This window comes from Adiantum capillus-veneris, chromosome 9 (genome assembly GCF_014529385.1).
Source record: "Adiantum capillus-veneris isolate H3 chromosome 9, ASM1452938v2, whole genome shotgun sequence".
Taxonomy (NCBI): Eukaryota; Viridiplantae; Streptophyta; class Polypodiopsida; order Polypodiales; family Pteridaceae; genus Adiantum; species Adiantum capillus-veneris.
The window spans coordinates 37,761,630-37,781,498 of record NC_140939.1 but is presented as its reverse complement, the minus strand read 5'-3'; the positions used below and the strand labels follow the sequence as shown (position 1 = coordinate 37,781,498).

The 19,869-nt window shown below is 42.6% G+C and overlaps 1 protein-coding gene across 4 annotated transcripts in view; it reads right to left on the bottom strand.

Annotated features, from left to right (window-relative positions):
- The window catches only part of LOC147450362 (26S proteasome regulatory subunit), a 126,709-nt gene extending 122,337 nt beyond the window's left edge, over positions 1-4,372 (bottom strand). Inside the window, exon 1 of one of the 4 annotated variants that reach the window (XM_086519606.1) lies at positions 4,101-4,372. In XM_086519606.1, the coding sequence (XP_086375732.1) occupies positions 4,101-4,241 (141 nt within the window). In that variant the 5' untranslated portion in view covers positions 4,242-4,372. The remainder of the gene's footprint in view (positions 1-4,100) is intronic. The other 3 variants (XM_086519603.1, XM_086519604.1, XM_086519605.1) reach the window with 3 other exon arrangements.
- Between the last annotated feature and the right edge of the window lie 15,497 nt (positions 4,373-19,869).

Below are 19,869 nucleotides of genomic sequence, written 5' to 3'. Positions count from 1 at the left end.
CGCTGCACCTTACATCTCACCATGCATCTTATGCATCAGATTGTTATGCTTTGGCTGTGTCTAGCTTACATGATGTTGAGGAGCCTCTGTCTTTTGATGAAGCACAGAATTCCGAAAATTGGATGGCTGCCATGCAATCAGAATATGATGCACTTATAGAGAATGACACATGGACTTTATGTGATTTGCCTCCTGGCAAAAAGACCATTGGTACGAAGTGGGTTTACAGGTTGAAACGCAAGCCGGATGGTGAGATTGATCGCCATAAGGCTCGACTTGTTGCAAAGGGTTATGCACAGCAAAAAGGCATAGATTATGAAGAGAATTTTGCTCCCACTTGTCGTATGACTACTATGCGTTTTCTATGTGCATTGGCAGCTCATTTTGGTTGGGATGTACATCAATCAGACATTGTTACTGCTTTCTTGAATGGTGACATATTTGAGGAAGTTTATGTAACGCAGCCTCGCGGTTTTGTCATAAAAGGACAAGAGGACAAAGTGTGCAAATGTAAGAAGGCTTTGCATGGGTTGAAGCAATCTCCTCGTGCTTGGTATGAGAAAGCTGACACTCATTTGGTCAAACGAGGCTTTCGTAACAGTCCAACAGAAAGCACATTGTATGTAAAGCGTGAGGGTGATGTACTTCTCATTGTGGTTCTTTATGTCGATGATTTGCTGATCACTGGACCAAATGAGAGACATATTGCTGAATTTAAGGCTGATTTGAATGCTACTTTCAAGATGAAAGATTTGGGGCTGTTGCATCATTACTTGGGTATACAATTTAAGCAGTGTAATGGTGGTATTGCCTTGTGTCAGAAAATTTACATAGAGACATTGCTATGTAAGTTTGGACTTGAGGATTGCAAACCTATTGCCACTCCCATGGAAACACGTTTGAAGTTGAGTCTACATGATGCTGGTGATCCTCCTGATGTCACTCTTTACCAAACTGCTGTTGGCTGCCTCATTCATGTATGCAACACGAGGCCGGATATTCAATTTGCAATCTCACAGGTCAGCAGATTTATGCAGAGCCCAAGGTCTAAGCATTGACAGGCTGTCAAGAGGATTTTCCGCTACCTTAGTGGCACTTTACATCTTGGCTTGTTTTATCCCAAGGGGGGATCATTGCCGCCAGACTTACATGCTTTTTTGGACTCAGATTGGGCTGGTTGTTTTGACACGCGAGTGTCCACAAGTGGTTTTTGTTTCATGCTTGGCAGTTTATGTATATCATGGTTGAGCAAGAAGCAACCTACTGTGGCCACTTCGAGTTGTGAGGCTGAGTACAAGGCAGTCTTCACAGCTACGGTTGAGTGTGTATGGCTCAGACGCCTTATGGCTGATTTGGGTGTCGGACAGGACACTGCCGACACTATCGACACTGACAGTCAGAGCGCATTGGCAGTTGCGAGGAACCCAGTTTTTCATGCTCGCACAAAGCACATTGAGGTACATTATCACTATGTCAGGGAGAGGCTCTCAGCAGGAGAGCTCAGCTTGGCTTATGTGCCAACACAGGACAACCTTGCAGATCTTTTCACAAAGGCATTGTCTCGTGAGAAGCTTGAAGCTTTCTGCAAAGCTTTGGGCTCTCTCCCCTTTGTGGACTGATCATGTCCTCAGGGCATGGCACTTCCCTTTACTCATGTGCCAGCTCTCGTTCACCGCATCACTCCAGGGGGGATTTGTTACTATATACATGTGGTAGTGATGTGTGTGAACACACTAGGACCGCCGGGGCATTTTTTCCCTCTTTAGGAGGTTTTTTCCCCCGAGCATTGTATATACGCCCTTCACTCTAGGGCTATCTATCTTTCCATAGCACACTGAGTAACACACTCTCTATTGTGTGCCTTGAGCTTCCTTCGTCTTCTCCAAGCTGTGTGCGTTTCTCTACAATCCTAATTCCAACAAAGAGCCTACGGACGATGTAGCAGAACTCCCGGCAACAACGAACAAATCCTCGGGAGTCTCATGAAACTCAACCTCAAAGGCCTCGTCTGACACAGTGTCAACGAGAAACCGTGTTACAAGAAGGCAGGTGCTTCAAATGTTTTCAAACAAGGCGTGCGTTCAATACATGTCCTCAAAGAGCCTCGACTTCTTCAAGCAACCTTTAGATCCGACAGCAAAAAGATCCCCATGGCCACCTCCAGCTAAGAGAGCTAAACTCGCTATTGGCCTACTACCGGATATTTATGGCATTTTGCATTGCACCTCCACATGCATTGGCGGTTGCAGATCCTCGATGGGGCAATTTTTTAAGAAGTTCCCACCAACTTATGGGACCCCGTCCGATGGGGTCCAAGGGACCTAAAGACAATCATATAAAGCACGACACACACTCACCGACTCTCTTGCGTAAAGACCTGCTGACATGGCACCCTGTGCGGACTGCCCGCAATTTACACTGGCCTATTGACATGGCACCCTATAAGGACAACCCCGTAAAACGCACTGACAGGCTGCTAACGTGGCAGTACAGATTTCCGCAAAACGTGCTGGCTGCTTTTGAGTGCTGGCTTTTGGAGTTCAAGTGCTTTTAGACGCTTTTCATGTACTACTTTTCCAAGGCCAAGGGCCTTTAAATACATACCTAGGGCCCACTCTCTAGCAATCTTCCGTGTGAAGGTGCAAAGTGCAGGGTTCCGGTGTTGTACTGAGTTGAAGCAATATAAAGAAATACCGAAAGGGGCGCCAGGGCCCATCTCATGTGTCACTCTCTTTCTCTCTCTCTACACCTACAACTTCAAAGCTCTTCTTTTTTTTCAGATGTATTGACTTGTAAGGATCATCCTTCTTTGCACACGGAGAGAAGAGACCTTGCTTTGATACATTTTCAAGTCACAGGAGCACACAACAATATATAATAAATTGAAAAACCAATCATTCAAGGCCAAACAATGAGAAAGAACAATCCAACCAAAAGCCAAGGAGGTGAAAAAACATATTTATTTTTCTGGAAGAGTTACAAGCACATGAATAGAAAGGTGGGGCATGTGTTCTACTTTCTGAATGCTAGCAAATCAATTCAGAGCAATACACATTGGGGATTTGATGCACAATGCTCTATCTAAGGGAATCTCAATTTCCTAGTTTGTTTAACCACAGCCATTACTACTTTCTTAATGGCTAGAAAATTAATTTGGAGACATATATTTGGGATCTAATGGGTCTTTTAAAATGCTCTATTTCTTGAGGAAATCTCAAATTCCTAATCTGTCTGTAGAGTCTCTACCTAAATGGGTAGCCAGCTTGAGCAAGTAGACAAACGTGTTACAAGACTTCCTCCTTGCAACATTGAGCAAATGGAGTGGGGTGTTACTTGACTTCCTCCTGGGTGTGTTCAAGGTTTGCAAGTATTGAACTCCGCTACCCGGTTGGGCTTTTACTGCAAAATCCCTAGTTTGCTTCTGGTGTTTCCTCCATCCCATCCTGATCCTCAGCTGCTCAGCTTGGCTCCTCTTGGCAGTTCATCCTACATATAGGATGCCGATTTGTTGCAACCAGTGATGATCTTGTTCAGACGGCTTGTGGTGCCTATTATTTAGAAGCCGCTTTTGCAGTACTTAGCTCTTTTCCCTGCTTCGTCACTTTTGTATGTGTGTTTTTTCCCTGGCCTTTTTCTCAGTGATTAGCCTTTTGTCTCCAGCCAATTATCTTCAGTTGTATTTAGTCTCTCAATTTACACAGTTTTGGGCTCAGCCTACACAAGCCCTACGGATCATTCAGTGGCTCCCTTGGGAAAAAAACAAGAGATGCAATGCACAACCTAATATTAGTCGCAGCAGCCTTGAGAAGTGCATTCGTCCTACATTTTTCATCTCTGAACATGCTTGCAAACCTATAGTATTGTGTAGATAGTGATGTTACCATCAGCTACCATCCCACAGACTGACATCCAGCTCTAGCTTAGAAATTCATTTTCTGACCGCTCTTTTGTAGTGTTTTTGGTAGTTCTTTCAATGTGGCAGATGGAAATATGGATAATCTAGTACACTTCGTTTTGTTCATTTGAACAAGCCAGTTCAGCCTGTCGTAGACAAAAATTCTCTCTCTCTCTCTCTCTCTCTCTCTCTCTCTCTCTCTCACCTGGGGATCAAGAAGATTGCCTTCGAGGCCAGGGCCCCCAGGTTGACAGAGGCGAGAGATGATGATGTCCATCTCGTTCTCCATCTCGGAGCGCTTATTCATTAACGCCAACGTCTCAGCTTTGACATTGGTCCCAACCATTCTCGCTTCGTTCTCTGCTATGCTCGTCTCTTGCAAACTACAGGATACTTCATAAGCACTCTAAAATCTTGTAAGGTCAGAAGAGTTCTCATTGAATTTAAGTACAATTAAATTAAATTTAAGTACAACTAAGGGAATCATAGCACGTGCCGTCAAGGAAAGGGAAGGGGATAGTGAGCTGAGTTTTTTTTTAATTAAAAAGGGGGTACATTTAGGCATTGAAACCCACTAGGCGAACTGGTTATCTCAGCGGTAGCAAAGTCAAACATTGCTCCATGCGAGTTCAATACTTGCTTAGAGACTCTTTGATTGGTATGCACCAACAAGGGTAGGTTGTGGAGCACAACGGTATCTGCTTCCAATAAAGATAGAGCTAGTGCGTCTTGATTCTTAGAAGGAAATTGCTCAATTCAATTTGCAAACATTTATCGAGTTGCAATATTGCACTTGGAACTCAAGTAATGGTAAGTAAAGATACGGTATACCTGAGTTTGCGTTGCAACTTGATTTGAGCCTTTGTAACAAAGGTTATTCAATTTCCAAACCTCGCAAGATTGGCAAAATTACGAGCTAACAAATGTTGAGAGTAATAAAAAATTGTGTAGATGTTAAAGGATAAGGATAAGGAGAAATGCATTACATGCACGAGATGCTTGTGCCTTCAAAAACCAAAAACCATGCATAAGTATGGGGGAGATGGTATCAGTCCCACCTAATTATTATCGACCCTAGGAAATGTGTCCTTCCCCCATAAATTGTAACCCTTCTATGTTGAAGGGTCGTAAAATGCTTCTCGCTCACTCCTAGAGGTTTGCTATATGATTTTCCTCCATTGTTGGAGCGCCCCTTTTTTTTGGATTTAAAATGCATGGAAAAAAGAGATTAGTTACCTTAAACTTTTGTAGACTCGATATTGTACGGTGAAGTACATTTAGCTTCAATACATGAATTTTATAAAACAAGATGAGATAAGTCAAACTAAACATGTTATGTTTGAAGAGTGTAGATCATGAATGGTATATTTTATCCAAGTCTCTTTATTCAAGAGGCACTCTTTCACTTGTTCTCTTGGTCTTTTTATCCATCTCTATTAATGCCACCGCATTCATGTCCACAAGTGAACGACCCGTTAAAAACGAGTGCTTAATATTGTGGAACCTACATCAAACAATCTGTTGAAGTGCCTTAATTAGGTCACCATTTTTATGTGGAACTCATGTTTTTGAGCGACCATATAACGGGTCTTCATTTTCATATGGAACTTGATGCGAAGTGAGGAGATCGGCAATAGAGATTCACATATACAGTAGTAAGCATGAATTGTGTCATAAAATCTAATATCTGGCCAACCCAAATGATTTTCTCATATTAAACTTATCATTTAATGTGGGAGAATAAACGGGAACAATGTTAGAATATAGACATGTGCTTAAGATCTATCTCAACACGGGGCCAATGGTAAAGGGGTCCAAATGAGAGATGGTATGTCAAAGAGCAACGCAAACCAATGGAAAAGACCTTAGGGTTAGCTTTATTGAAGACCTCCAAAGATTAGTGTAAAAGTCCTTTGACCTTAGGTAAGCTAGGACTGAGCTTGAGGTGGGAATCGGGCCCAAGCTTAAGCAGCTTGAGGTGCTTGTCGTGCTTGATGACTAAGGTGCTTGAGGTGCTTGTCATCCTTGATGACTAAGGTGCTTGAGGCGCTTGACGTGCTTGCCGACTAGGGAGCTTGAGGTGCTTGTGGGAACACTACCCAAGCTTGAGGTGCTTTGTCATGCTTGATGACTAAGGTGCTTTGGGGTAAGGTGTGGAAAAGTCAACAACTATCAATACAAGGAGGGGGCGAGCCCTACAAGAGGTGGGTAGAGAGAGAACACACACACCCTCGCACAAGGTAAGCTTGGTTCAAAGAATGTATATAGAACACTTGTCAAGTTCCTCTTCATGTTGCCCTCATGGTGTGCCTAAAGCATATTGGTTGGCCTCCCAAGGGGTCCAATGATAAATTGGTTAATTTAATTAATTGTTTTAGCATTTATCAAGTCCTCTCTCTCAAACGGGAAAGGGGGACACTTGTCCCAAGGCTAGCCATGTTGCTTGATATGCCCCTGCATGTGATTGGCTAGGCCTGGAGAGGTCCAATGATCTTCAATCATGAGCTACAAGGGGGGGCTCGATCAAAGCAAGCTAGGGGGTTGCTTGAGGGGTATACTCTCCCACACACACACACTCTGTCTCAAATTGTGGAGGTGCAAAGTGCAAGAGCACCATCTCCTTCTCCAAGCTAGTAGAGAAGTTGAGAGCCTACACCAACACTCTTGCCTATGGAATGCAAAGCCAACCAAGAGCCATGCTTCAATGCTTAAGCTTGCCATCTTCTCCATCTTCATTACTATGCTACTATGTATGCTAGCAAGAACAGTGATGATAAGGTGAGGAACTAATTCTTTCTCCTATGAAATGTTTTTTCTTCCTCTTCCCAACCCTCATTCCCCACTAGCTCTCTCCACCTTCGAAGGTGTTTGAGGCCTTGGGACTGAGACTTGGGATAGCAATGCTTTCCACAAAGTTTATGTTATGCTCGTGATGCATGAAGCTTTCCATCTTCATTGCATCACCTAGGTCACAAGGAACACAAAGGTTGTATTGTACCAGGTCTCTCTTGATGGGAGAACCTATAATACAAATTCCTATTGGAGGGGGGACCGTGGCTCCACATAAATCCGGTCCTCAACTGTTGTCATGTTCTCTAAACTCTCTCTCTTGCAAAAGTATTGTTCGTGCCAAGTTAACTAAATGATATGTTTATGTTGCTACCATCAATTAAGTTCACCCTCTATGCTCACAAAGTAATTTCACAAAAGTACTTTCTCTAATTTTCGCTACTCTCAAAGTTAATAGGCCATTTCCATTACATTGGTATCAGAGCATTTGGTTTCTCTTTTCTTGCTTAAGAAGAGAGGTCCTTAAGTAGCCTATAAATGGTTGATTTTGTTAATTATATTAGGGTAAGTGGGAGTAGGATCTATTATCGGTTTTGTTGAGCCCACTATGTGGGATATGGTGCACATCTTGGGAGCTTTGGACTTAATAATGGGGTCTTTTTAGACTTGCCTATGTCTTTACCATTATTGAGCCATAAGAAGTCCGAAAGGAACTAGCCCTTGACAATTCTGCAATATTAGACCCACTCCACTACTCTCTATAATTAACCACTTTAGAGTCGTGGGTGTAGATACTTAAGTGCCGATTTTCAAAGGCTAAGAGGAGTGGCAACTAAGGTTTTGAATTGCCAAAGCATACACTAAGTAAGTACATAAATTATGTTAACATGGCTGACAATAACCAAGACAGTAGAATGAACATTGATAACTTTGATTTTGCACATGAAGGTGCTAATGATGATGCCCCCATGTTTATCAATTATCTTGTTACTAGGTTGCAGCAAGCTATGGGCAACCTTGCTTTGCAAGCCGAAGTTACTCAACAACTTCGCACTTATGGGATTTCTCTTCCTCTCCAAGAGGAGAGAGATCTTAGGAGGCCTCTTGAAGAGACCCCCAAAAGAAGACTCTCTCCCATACGAGAGGTGGAATCCAAAGAGCAAGAAAGTAATGAAACTTTAAGTTCCTTTGAAGATGTGGCTCCAAGAAGACGGCGGTCTAGACGATCGCCAACTCTCCCAAGAAGAAACATTCAACCCACATTCCTTCTCCTTGTCACTCCAAAGGGAAGAGAGGAAACAAAGGAAGAAAAGGGTAAGAAAGAGGTCACCCTCTTCTCCTTCTTCTTCACCTTCCTCCTCTTCCGACGAAAGCTATGGCTATTCTCCTAGAGAATACAAGAGGGGAGGACATCGCAAGTCATGCCTTGCATGACGAAGGTCACAAAAGCTCAATAAGTTCAAAGAGGGAGGAAAGAGTATCTCTTTTCTCACGTATGATGGCACCTTTGGTGCTACTGACAGTGTTAGCCTTCATCCCCAGGAATTTGATGCGGCCTTTGGAAGACGAGGCTTCACAGAGTCCTCCAAGTTGCGCCATGTAGCTATGCACTTCCAGAAATCGGCTCGTCTCAATGGTGGGCTATCCTTCATGGCAATGGTGAAGCCCCAAAGACATGGAAAAGTCTACGAGTTTCCATCATGAAGCAATTTCTTGCAAGCGAAACAAAGGACAAAGTGCTTACCAAATGGCGTAGTTTGAAGCTTCTCTCTCATGAGTCTATCCACAAGTGCGTAGACAAGTTTTGGGATTTACATCTCAAGGTTACTGTCTTCCAAAAGTTAGACTTTGCTGAGCAAAAGCAACAGTTTTGTGCGGGATTACCTGAAGAGATGACCGAGTATGTCAACTTTCAATGGCTTGGTTCTATCACCGAAGTAATCCACCACACCATGGTTGCTTTGCACATGAACTTCCAACAAGGGGCTAGACAAAAGTGATGCCAAGGGGAAAACCAATGCCCAAAATTCTTCCCAAGGCAGTTCCAACAACAACAATCAGTCCAAGGAGAAGGAGTTTACAAAGGTAAAAACAAACTCTCTCCTGAAGAGCTTGAAGCTTTTTGCAAGGAAAATAAATCTTTTAAGTATGGGGAGCAAGGACATGGCTATCGTTCTTGCCTCAAGAAAAAATGCTCGCAATGAGACTCCTAGAGCTTCCACCATCGAAGCTCCAAAAGAGGATGCTCATTGCAAAGGTGCACCTCTCTCCTATTTATTGGGGAAAGGTAAGGGAGCATGATTCCTTCATCTTGTTTGACCCTAGCTCTACTCACAACTTCATATCAACGGAGTTGGCCACCAAGTTGAGCATTTAAGTTTTCGAGATGGGAGATGTTGTAACGGTCGACACTGCTTTCAAGGAACAATGAGCCTCCGTTACTTCCTTGATTGAGAAGTTGAGGCTTCATGTCCAAAGCTATGTCGACAAAGAAGAGGTTTTCATCTCTCCTCTCCAACATGAGGATGCTATCCTAGGGGCACCATGGTTCAGTCGTATGGCTGCCAATATGAAGTTCTCTGAAAGGAGAATCTACTTCACCTACAGGGGAAAGAACATGTACATAGATGCTAGTGAGTTTGGTTATACTAAACTACTTGTAAACCCTCCTGCTTTCGATAAATCAATGAAGAGCTCAATTTACGTATATGATTTTTGTCAAAGAGTCCTTAAAAGGTCCTAATGTTTCATCAAATGTAAATGGTAGAAATCAAGAAGAGTTAGACTTGTCTAATTTTCTAAAAGGATTCCAAGATGTGTTCATCGATAATATTTTAATGGAATTACCTCCAAAACGAGGGGATGATGACCATCGAATTGAGCTCCTACTAGGAAGCCCACCGCCTAACAAGCCTTCTTATCGAGTTTCTCAAGCTCAACAAGAGGAGATCATGAGGCAAGTACAAGAATTGGTTGACAAAGGGATGGTGAGGCCTAGCTCCTCTCCCTTTTGTTCTCTAGTCCTTTTAGTGCAAAGAAAGGTTTTACATACCGTATGTGTGTGGACTATCAAAGCACTAAATCATATCACTATCAAAAAAAAAAATCTTGTGTCTCGGGTAGAAGATCTGTTTGATAAGTTACAAGGCTCTACCTACTTCAGTAGGATTGACCTTAAAAGTGTCTATCATCAAATAAATATAGTGGATGAAGATATTATGAAGACCGCGTTTCGTACAACATTTGGCCTTTATGAATATCTAGTCATACCTTTTGGCTTGACTAATGCACCAACCACGTTCAATCGTTTAATGGAGAAAATCTTTAGACCCTACCGCAAATTCACTGGAGTGTTCTTTGATGATATCATAATCTACTCCAAGTATATGGAGGAACACAAGCAACATCTCCAAGTGATTTTTCAAGCATTGAGGGAGAACAATCTTTTTCTCAACCAAAAGAAAAGAGAATTTTTCCTTCAAGAGATTCAATACTTAGGTCATATTATCTCTCAAGATGGTCTAGATGGATCCATCAAAGTTTTAGGTAATAAAAGCATGGCCTAATCCAAGGAATCTACATGAGCTAAGAAGCTTTATTGGTATGTGTGCATACTATAGACGCTTCATAGAAAAATTCTCTCGAATAGCATGACCGTTACATGACTTAACAAAGAAGAATGTTAAGTATTTCTGGACTACCAAGGAGCAAAATGCTTTTGACAAGCTCAAAGAGAATCTTACCTCCCGACTAGTCCTCATGCTTCCGGATCTCTCAAAGCCATTTGAGGTCCAATGTGATGCTTGTGGTGATTGCCTTGGAGCAGTCTTGCTTCAAGAAGGGCATGCCATAGCATATGAGAGCCGAAGGCTCAATACGGATGAACAAGTCTTGGGCATTTATGAGAAAGATATTTTAGTTGTTCTACATGCCCTAGACACATGGAAGCATTACTTATTGGGTGGGAACTTGGCCCAAGCTTGAGGCGCTTAAGGGTGAAGCTTGAGGAGCTTGAGGTGGGAACTTGGCCAAGCTTGAGGGGCTGAAGGGCCAAGCTTGTGGTGGGAATTAGGCCCAAGGTTGAGGGGCTTGAGGTGTCAAAAAGTCAACAAGTATCCCTACAAGGAGGGGCTGGGCCCTACAAGTTGGGAGCATGAGAGAGAACACACATGTTGGGTTTTCATGCCCATCTATTCTTATGTCTAATCCCCGTGGGAATACATCCTATCAACAAGTACTACACACTCCAGTCCAGGTTTAGTATGCATGGAGAGTTGCATGGAAAGTTTTAAGCATCTATATATATGTAAAAGGCTTTTAATAAAAAATTCATAGCGTGTTATTTTCGCTTTTGGCTTGTGTCGACTCCCGCTCTCTCTCCTCTCTCGCTCTCGTTTCTCTCTGCAGGCTCCTGTTCTGTTGCACCTTCTCCTCACCATGGCTCCAAGGTGGCATCCCCCATAGCCCAAGATCCCAACAACTGGTATCAGAGCTAGGTGCTCTCTCATGGCAAGCTTAACGTCTCAAGGTGCTGCTCCAGGAGGCACACGAAGCCGAAGGTGCTGAGGGGTTTATAGAGCCGCAATTGCGTAACCACAAGCAGGAGAAGGTGGGCCGCCAAAGCGTTCTGAACTATTGTCGATTGCAAAACTGCATGGTTTGGTGATCACAAAGGCACAACGCTTTAGAGCCTCGGAGCTTCATCACCAGACAAGGCCTCCCTACTCACTCTTCGCGGTGCTGCAAAGAGCTACTCGCGGTGTTGCTTCATAGGCAAGTTGGTTAGGGCGCTGAAAGAAGCCCATCAAGTCGCCTCATAGCAGGAAGAGAAGCTACGAGCAAAAAGCTTTTGAAAATTCAACTGGCTCCACCATAGAGGGCTAACAAAAGGCAGCGCTAGCTAGGCCTGTGAGCAGTAAAGGCAGCCAGAGATCGAGCAAGACTCTGTGGCGGTTTTTCGGTGCTTCAAAGAAACGAGCATTGTTGTGTCTCTAAGCTGCAGACTCTTTTTTTTAAAATATTAAGGATTTGCTTACATCACCCCTATTGAAACTAGGGTTCCCACACAGTGTGATAACTCACACATAAAGCTATTCACACCCCGCAGTCGGGCATATCAGTCAGAGTATTGCAGTCTCGGCGTATGAGACTAAGTTTGCTACTGGGTGGCAATTGTATTTTCGACAAGCATTCAAAATGCAAGTACAGAGGCAGTTAAGCTTGAAGATGGACGATTCGATAACTCAACAAATTCAAATATGTCATTCCAAATTTGACTTTCTAAGTCTATGTCAATATTGGACAAGATTCAAATGCATGCATAGCAAGCTCTATCACTCCGACAACTGTCGAAATATCTTTTCAAAGAAGATTTGCTTCAAGAATCAAGGAGTACATCAACAGATGCTAAACATCCACATCTGCTTCGAGATTAGAGTACAAGTTTTCACAACTTAGTTTACCAATTCAATGTTATACTCTTGTTTTGTCCTAAACTTTCCAGTCAAAAGCTTTTTCTTTTACATTGCCAGTTATTGTCATGCTTTTCAGTTATCATCACATCAAAACTTTTGCGGGATATAGACACTGCCATCCATAAATGGTAAGACCTCCCAAAAGTATTTGTTCTCAGCCCATTTTTGTTGCACTCTCATGAGGTTACTAGGTACACCTTAAACTCAAGGTTTGGCAGTGAACCAAAAACTCAATTTTTGGTAGCTAATCTTTTGGACCTACACCCTATCTGTTCAAGGGGGGGTTTCCTATCATAGCACCACGTTATGGATACACCAGAAATCCTTGGTTGTGAGAAAACCTAAAACTCACGATTGACGGGTACACCAAAAACTCGAGGTATCATGAGTTGCTTGTCCAGTTTGGGCTTGAGGGGGGGATTGTTGGGTTTTCAAGCCCATCTATTCTTATGTCTAATCCCCGTGGGAATACATCCTATCAACAAGTACTACACACTCCAGTCCAGGTTTAGTATGCATGGAGAGTTGCATGGAAAGTTTTAAGCATCTATATATATGTAAAAGGCTTTTAATAAAAAATTCATAGTGTGTTATTTTCGCTTTTGGCTTGTGTCGAGTCCCACTCTCTCTCCTCTCTCGCTCTCATTTCTCTCTGCAGGCTCCTGTTCTGTTGCACCTTCTCCTCGCCATGGCTCCAAGGTGGCATCCCCCCACCCTCACTCAAGGCAAACCTAGACCAAGGAGGCAACAAGGACACATGTCAACCTCCTCCTCATGTTGCCCTCATGGTGTGCCTAAAGACTATTGGTTGGCCTCCCAAGGGGTCTAATGATAAATTAGTTAATTAAATATTTGTTTTAGCATTTATCAAGTCCTCTCTCTCAAAGGGGAAAGGGGGACACTTGTCCCAAGGCTACCCTTGTTTCTTGATATGCCCTTGCATGTGATTGGCTAGGTTTGGAGAGGTCCAATTATCTTCAATCATGAGCTACAGCGGGGAGTCTACCAAAGCAAGCTAGGGGGTTGCTTGAGGGGTATACTCTCCCACACACACTCTCTCTCTCTCTCTCTCAAATTGTGGAGGTGCAAAGTGCAAGAGCACCATCTTCTTCTCCAAGCTAGTAGAGAAGTTGAGAGCCTACACCAACACTCTTGGCTATGGAATGCAAATCCAACCAAGAGCCATGCTTCAATGCTTAAGCTTGCCATCTTCTCCATCTTCATTACTATGCTATTATGTGTGATGATAAGGTGAGGAACTAATTCTTTCTCCTATGAAATGTTTCTTTCTTCCTCTTCCCAACCCTCATTCCCCACTAGCTCTCTCCACCTTTGAAGGTGTTTGAGGCCTTGGGACTGAGACTTGGGATAGTTAATGCTTTCCACAAAGTTTATGTTATGCTCGTGATGCATGAAGATTTCCATCTTCATTCCATCACCTAGGTCACAAGGAACACAAAGATTGTATTGTACCAAGTCTCTCTTGATGGGAGAAACTATAATACAAATGCCTATTGGAGGGGGGACCGGCTCCACATAAATCCAGTCCTCAACTGTTGTCATGTTCTCTAAACTCTCTCTCTTGCAAAAGTATTGTTCATGCCAAGTTAACTAAATGCTATGTTTATGTTGCTACCATCAATTAAGTTCACCCTTTATGCTCACAAAGTAATTTCACAAAAGTAATTTCTCTAGTTTCCGTTACTCAAAATAAATTGGCCATTTTCATTACAAAATTGGTGCTTTTTGTAAATTCTCTCATAGAACTCACAAAAGCTCGGATCACCAATATCTCACAGTTTATGGTTGTTCGCTAGCGATGAGAGTTTTAGGCTCCGAGCACTCATTTGCCATATCAAGAGGGTGTAAAACTTCGAATTCAAAGGTTAGATTTTGCATGAAGAGGGGATTCATATCTTTCAACAAAAAATCTGTTGAACTAGGCTTGTGCTGCGTTAGCATTTGCTGCATGCTTTTTCAAACTACGCTTGCAACATACTTTATTTTTGGTGCATGGTTGCAATATGGAAGTTGAGGTGTAGATTGTTCTCCATTGAACTAGGAGGGTGGCACTAGCAAGTAAGAATTAATACTTGTTACATGCTCATAATGCCACCATGATCTACCCTTATTTCTGCAGGCGAAGTCATTTCAGACACTTCCCTTGTGCAGACTGTTCTTGATGCCTTGCCCAATTCTTACCAGACTTTTGCTAGTACTTGGAGACTTATGACCCAAGGAAATCTTGAAGTTGTCAAGTTTGATGAATTATGCACATCGATGTTGCAAGAGTCACTTTCCAAAAAAATAGGGCTAGACAACGTGCAGTTGAACAGGCCTTTATTGATGCTAAAAAAAAAGGTGGTAATAGTAATGTAGCCACTTCTCATGGTTCTTCTGCGAATGGTGAATCCCTCGTTCCTAATGCTTTCGCTGGCAACAATTCATATGGGAATTTTGGTAATAATGGCAAAAAGAAGATGTGTTGCCATTATTGTAAAGCTAATGATCACTTGATCAAGGAGTGTCCTAAGTTGAAGGCCAAAGAGGCAAAGAAGAAAGAGGTTGGTTCCACTATTGATGTTGGTTGCACTGCAAATGCAGCTATTTTTTAGTCTTCTATAAAGGATATTGTGATGTTGATGTTGATGCAGAATGGGTTTTTAGTGCAGAGTGCACTTATGATCCTACTGTCCATGATGCATGTTTGTCAGTTGCTGCAAATGCTCAAGTATGGTACTTTGGCAGTGGTGCTACAAAGCACATTACCTCTCATCATGACTTGTTTACCTCTCTCGAGGATGTCTCTCATGGGAATTCAGTCACTTGTGCCAACAATGCCTCTTGTCCGGTCAAGGGAGTTGGAAAGATTGTGCTTACTATTGCAAATGGCAGTTCTTTCACACTTGTTGATGCATTGTGTGTACATGGGATCAAGTGTCTGTATCTGCACTTGCTAGACTTGGTCTTGTAGTCAAATTTGTGGATGACATATGCCATGTACATGATCTCAATTTCGATGATGAAATTGTTGCATCTGGCATTATGTTGTGGACTGTATAAGCTCACTTTGTATGCCAAGTGTGGGAAAAATTTGCAGTTGTGGATTCGAAGGCTATTTCAGATGCAAAACTTTGGCATGCACGTTTTGGACATCTGAATTTTGCCAGTTTTCCACGTTTGCAAAAATTTGATATGGTTGTTTCTTTGCCACCTCTTGAGGCACCCGTCAAACATGTTTGTGAAGGCTAATTTTGGGTAAGATATCGCGTTCAAAGTTTCCAAAGGATGGTTCACTTCGAGCCACATGCAGGTTGCAGCTTGTGTATAGTGATGTTTGTGGGCCCATGCAAACTCCATCCTTGGGCAATTACCTTTACTTCTTCGTGAATTCCATTGATGATTACTCCAGGCATGAATGGGTATATCCGCTTCAAGCAAAGTCCGAAGTATTTATGTTCTTTAAACAATTTCTGGCTATGGCTTAAAATGTCTCGAAATGTACTATGGTAAACATCCATTCATATTGAGGGGGGGAGTATATGTCTCATAAATTTAATGCATTTATGGCTAGTCGTGGGATAAAACACCAATATAAAGTGCCTTATACGCCTCAGCAAAATGGTGTTGCTGAGAGGAAAAATAGGTCACTTACGAAAATGGCACAATGTATGGTCAAAAGTCAAGCTTTGCCGCATTTGTTTTTGCTTGAGGCCATCATGTGTGCCACTTATATACTAAAAAAGTGTCCTACAAAAGCTTTGCAATCTATGACTCCATATGAAGCATGGCATGATAGAAAGCCTTCTATTGAGCACATGTGTGTTTTTGGATGTTCGGCATATGCTTTGGTGCCACAAACACATCGCAAAAGATTGGATGATAAGGCTGTCAAATGTATTTTTGTTGGTTATAGTGCTGAAAGAAAAGGTTACAGGGTGTAGCATTCCCAAACAAAGTGTATATTGGTCTCACATGGATGTTGTGTTTGTGGAAGATTCTGTTTAGCCCTTGTTGTCATGTACTAGAGACAGTAATGTAAGCTCACAGGACATTCATGACACTTTGTTGCCTCTTTTCAGTGGTGGAAGTTCAAATGTAAATTCCAATGAGAAAAATGTACAGCCTATGGGGGTTTCTGAAAATGTTACACATAAGCCTATTACTAATGCAGATGTATATGATGTACTTGATGAGGAAAGGGCAGAGAATGAGCAGGCTAGAGGTATGCCTAAATGGCTTGTGCATACTTTGCATGACAACAAATTGGATGCACCTTTATCCAGTCATACTCGTTTCGGTTCTCGCCATGCATCTTATGCATCGGATTGTTATGCTTTGGCTGTGTCTAGCTTATGTGATGTTGATAAACTTTTTCTTTTGATGAAGCACATAATTCAAAAAATTGGATGGATGCCATGCAATCTGAATATGATGCACTTATAGAAAATGACACATGGACTTTATGTGATTTGCCTCCTTGCAAAAAGGCCATTGGTACAAGGCGGGTTTATAAGCTGAAATGCAAGCCGAATGGTGAGACTGATAAGGCCTGACTTGTTGCAAAGGGTTATGAACAGCAAAAAGGCACAGATTATGAAGAAACTTTTGCTCCCACTTGTCGTATGAATACTATTCATTTTCTATGTGCATTCGCAGCTCATTTTGGTTGGGATGTACATCAGTCAGATCTTGTTACTGCTTTCGTGCATGGTGACATATTTGAGGGAGTTTATGTAACGCAACCTCACAGGTTTGTCAAGAAAGGACAAGAGGATAAAGTGTGGAAATGTAAGAAAGCTTTGTATGGGTTGAAGCAATCTCCTCATGCTTAATATGAGAAGGCTGACACTCATTTGGTCAAACGAGGCTTTCGTAACTGTCCAACGGAAAGCACATCGTATGTAAAGCGTGAAGGTGATGTACTTCTCATTGTTGTTCTCTATGTGGATGATTTGTTGATTACTAGACCAAATGAGAGACATATTGCTGAATTTAAGGCTGATTTGAATGTTACTTTCAAGATGAAAGATTTAGGAATCTTGCATCATTACTTGGGTATACAGTTTAAGCAATGTGATGGTGGTAATGCCTTGTGTCAGACAAGTTACATAGAGACATTGCATGTAAGTTTGGACTTGAGGATTGCAAACCTATTGCCACTCCCATGGAAACATGTTTGAAATTGAGTCTTCATGATGCTGGTGATCCTGTCGACGTCACTCTTTACCAAACTACTATTGGAAGCCTCATTTATGTATGCAGCACAAGGTCGGATATTCAGTTTGCAGTCTCACAGGTCAACAGATTCATGCATAGCCTAGGGTCTAACCTGTGAAGGAATGGATCAAAGGTGAGCATGTGTGCAACGAAGATGGAGAAAGAAGAGAGGGAGAGAGGGAGCACGACACACGGATGTGGGGTGGAGCTCCCAAATCTCACTGTATGAGCACAGTGTGAGAATAAGTGAGAGATCCTTATTCTTTGTACATACAAAGAATAAGGAGATAAATGTGGGCGGCTAGACACTGGCCGGCGAACACGGGCAAAGCATGGTGAGGTACACCGCCTTTACCTAACATAATCCCACTAAAGGTTGTGTTCCAATAAGTGGCGAGAAGACTAGCCTACAACTAGTATATACAAGAGGTGAGAGAAGACGGCTCTCAGTCCATGCCCACTGGCTTACTCAAAACACGTGAGTGCATCTGTATAACCGCTCTAGTGTAGATGCAACATGCACACCACTAGGGCTAGAGCTACGATGACACTCCCGATGCAGGTATCGTGTGACAACCTGCATGGCTTCACAATGCACAATGTCAGTGTCAATCATCAACTAACAACTCCCACTGCAAATGCACCAACCGCATAACCAAGATCAAGTCTCGAGACCAAAAGGTCAGACATGAGAGACCCAAAAGCTAACAAAACATGCACTATGTGTGCCAACCTATCCCTGTCGCAACCTCAGTGCCAGATGCATCCTCATCAGGAACCACCCGACTATGCATCACCATGTCAACATTGTTTGGCAAAGGCATATCTCCCGAGAACGACTACAAAACCAAAAAATTAGCACCACTGCAATCACAGACAATTGTTTGAAGGACACTCTTGCCCTCAAACGTATGAGACGCATCATAGAACAATGCATCGGTCTTTGGTTCAACTGATGCCACCTCAACTAATGACTGACCAAGTTGTGCATCCCTAGAGATACCATTGTCTGCGTGAACGTCACTACAAGACAAATGCACAACCTGCTCTGCATGTAGCACATCTACAAAAGAGACATGCCTCGTCTCTCGCTCTAAACATGGCTGCAAATACATAGAGACTACACCACCTCGTGTGTCAACAATATATAAGGGTATACCAGACCACTCCTAGCACCTCTGGCTATCACCAGTGATCCCCTATGCATCTGAAATGATTGCTCTTGAAGAAGTACACAATGTCCACTACATTGCAATTGACGCACTGAAATGAGACTGTGGATGAGTCCTGGTACATAACGTACATCTCGTAGCGTAAGCAATGCACCGCTCGGTAAAGACATGCATACATCTCCAGCACCCTCTATGTCATATGATGAACCATCAGCAAACTGCACACAACCAAGTTTCCCACTAGAGAAACAACATAACAAATCATGACGTGGCATCACGTAAAAAACTGCATGCTCGTCTAGTAGAAAATGTGCTATTCCAAGACACAAAGTAGTCTGAAGGAAAGCTAGACTCAAAAGTGACATGCCCGTCACATGCATACTCTCTAGCATCTGTCCTCAAAGTAGCACCATACATTTGCCTCTTCCATTGCCTCATATGCCTGAAGCAACAATGCCTAATATGCCCATCGTGGCCGCAGTGCCAACATGTCAGTCGCGATTGTGAGCGAGAACCGCCTCTAACCTGAAGCGTCTCCATATCCATGTCAAAACTATGGCAAACAATGCTCGAGATCACAAGACTCTCCCACCACCCGAGAGCAAACCACTATCTCAAGCAAAGAAGATGAGTAAACGGTCAAGCTCACTAGCATCTGCAATAGGCAGACATATCTGGCAAAATTTTGGCAGAGTCTCCTTTGTAACTGGAGCAAAAAACTCAACAGTAAATCGCAATGGAGACAACAACAAATGCCCAAATGGAAAATCCGAAAATGTACTCGTTCGAAATCACCTCACAAAGTCATACACAGAGCCAAACCGCTCTAGCCGGAGTATCACTCAACGGTGCCACAAATGACATACATATATGAGTGAAAAGTTGTTGGGCACTAGCACAACATTTGGCATACATGTTGACCAAGGCAGTGCAAAGCATAAACTTTTTTTAAAAAAAATAGCCCCTAACTAACAAGATCGTTGCAAGTTCTTTTGCCCATTTGAGCACCTTCCAAATTGCCACACGCCTTCAAAATGCAAGCGTAGGTTGATTACATTTGGAGAAATGCCCTTGCTTCGCATCTGATGAAAACATCCCAAAGCTTCCTAGCCTACCCTTTGTTGGGAATATCTTGCAATCAATGCATTCAAAGAAACGAGATACTAAACAGTCCTTGACTAACAATATTATCATGAGTTCTTATGCCCATCTGGTTGTCTTCCAAATTGCCACATGCCTTCAAGATGCAAGCATAGGTGATTGCATCTAGAGAGATGTACCCTCGCTTTGCATCATCTAAAAACAAATGAGAGCTCTC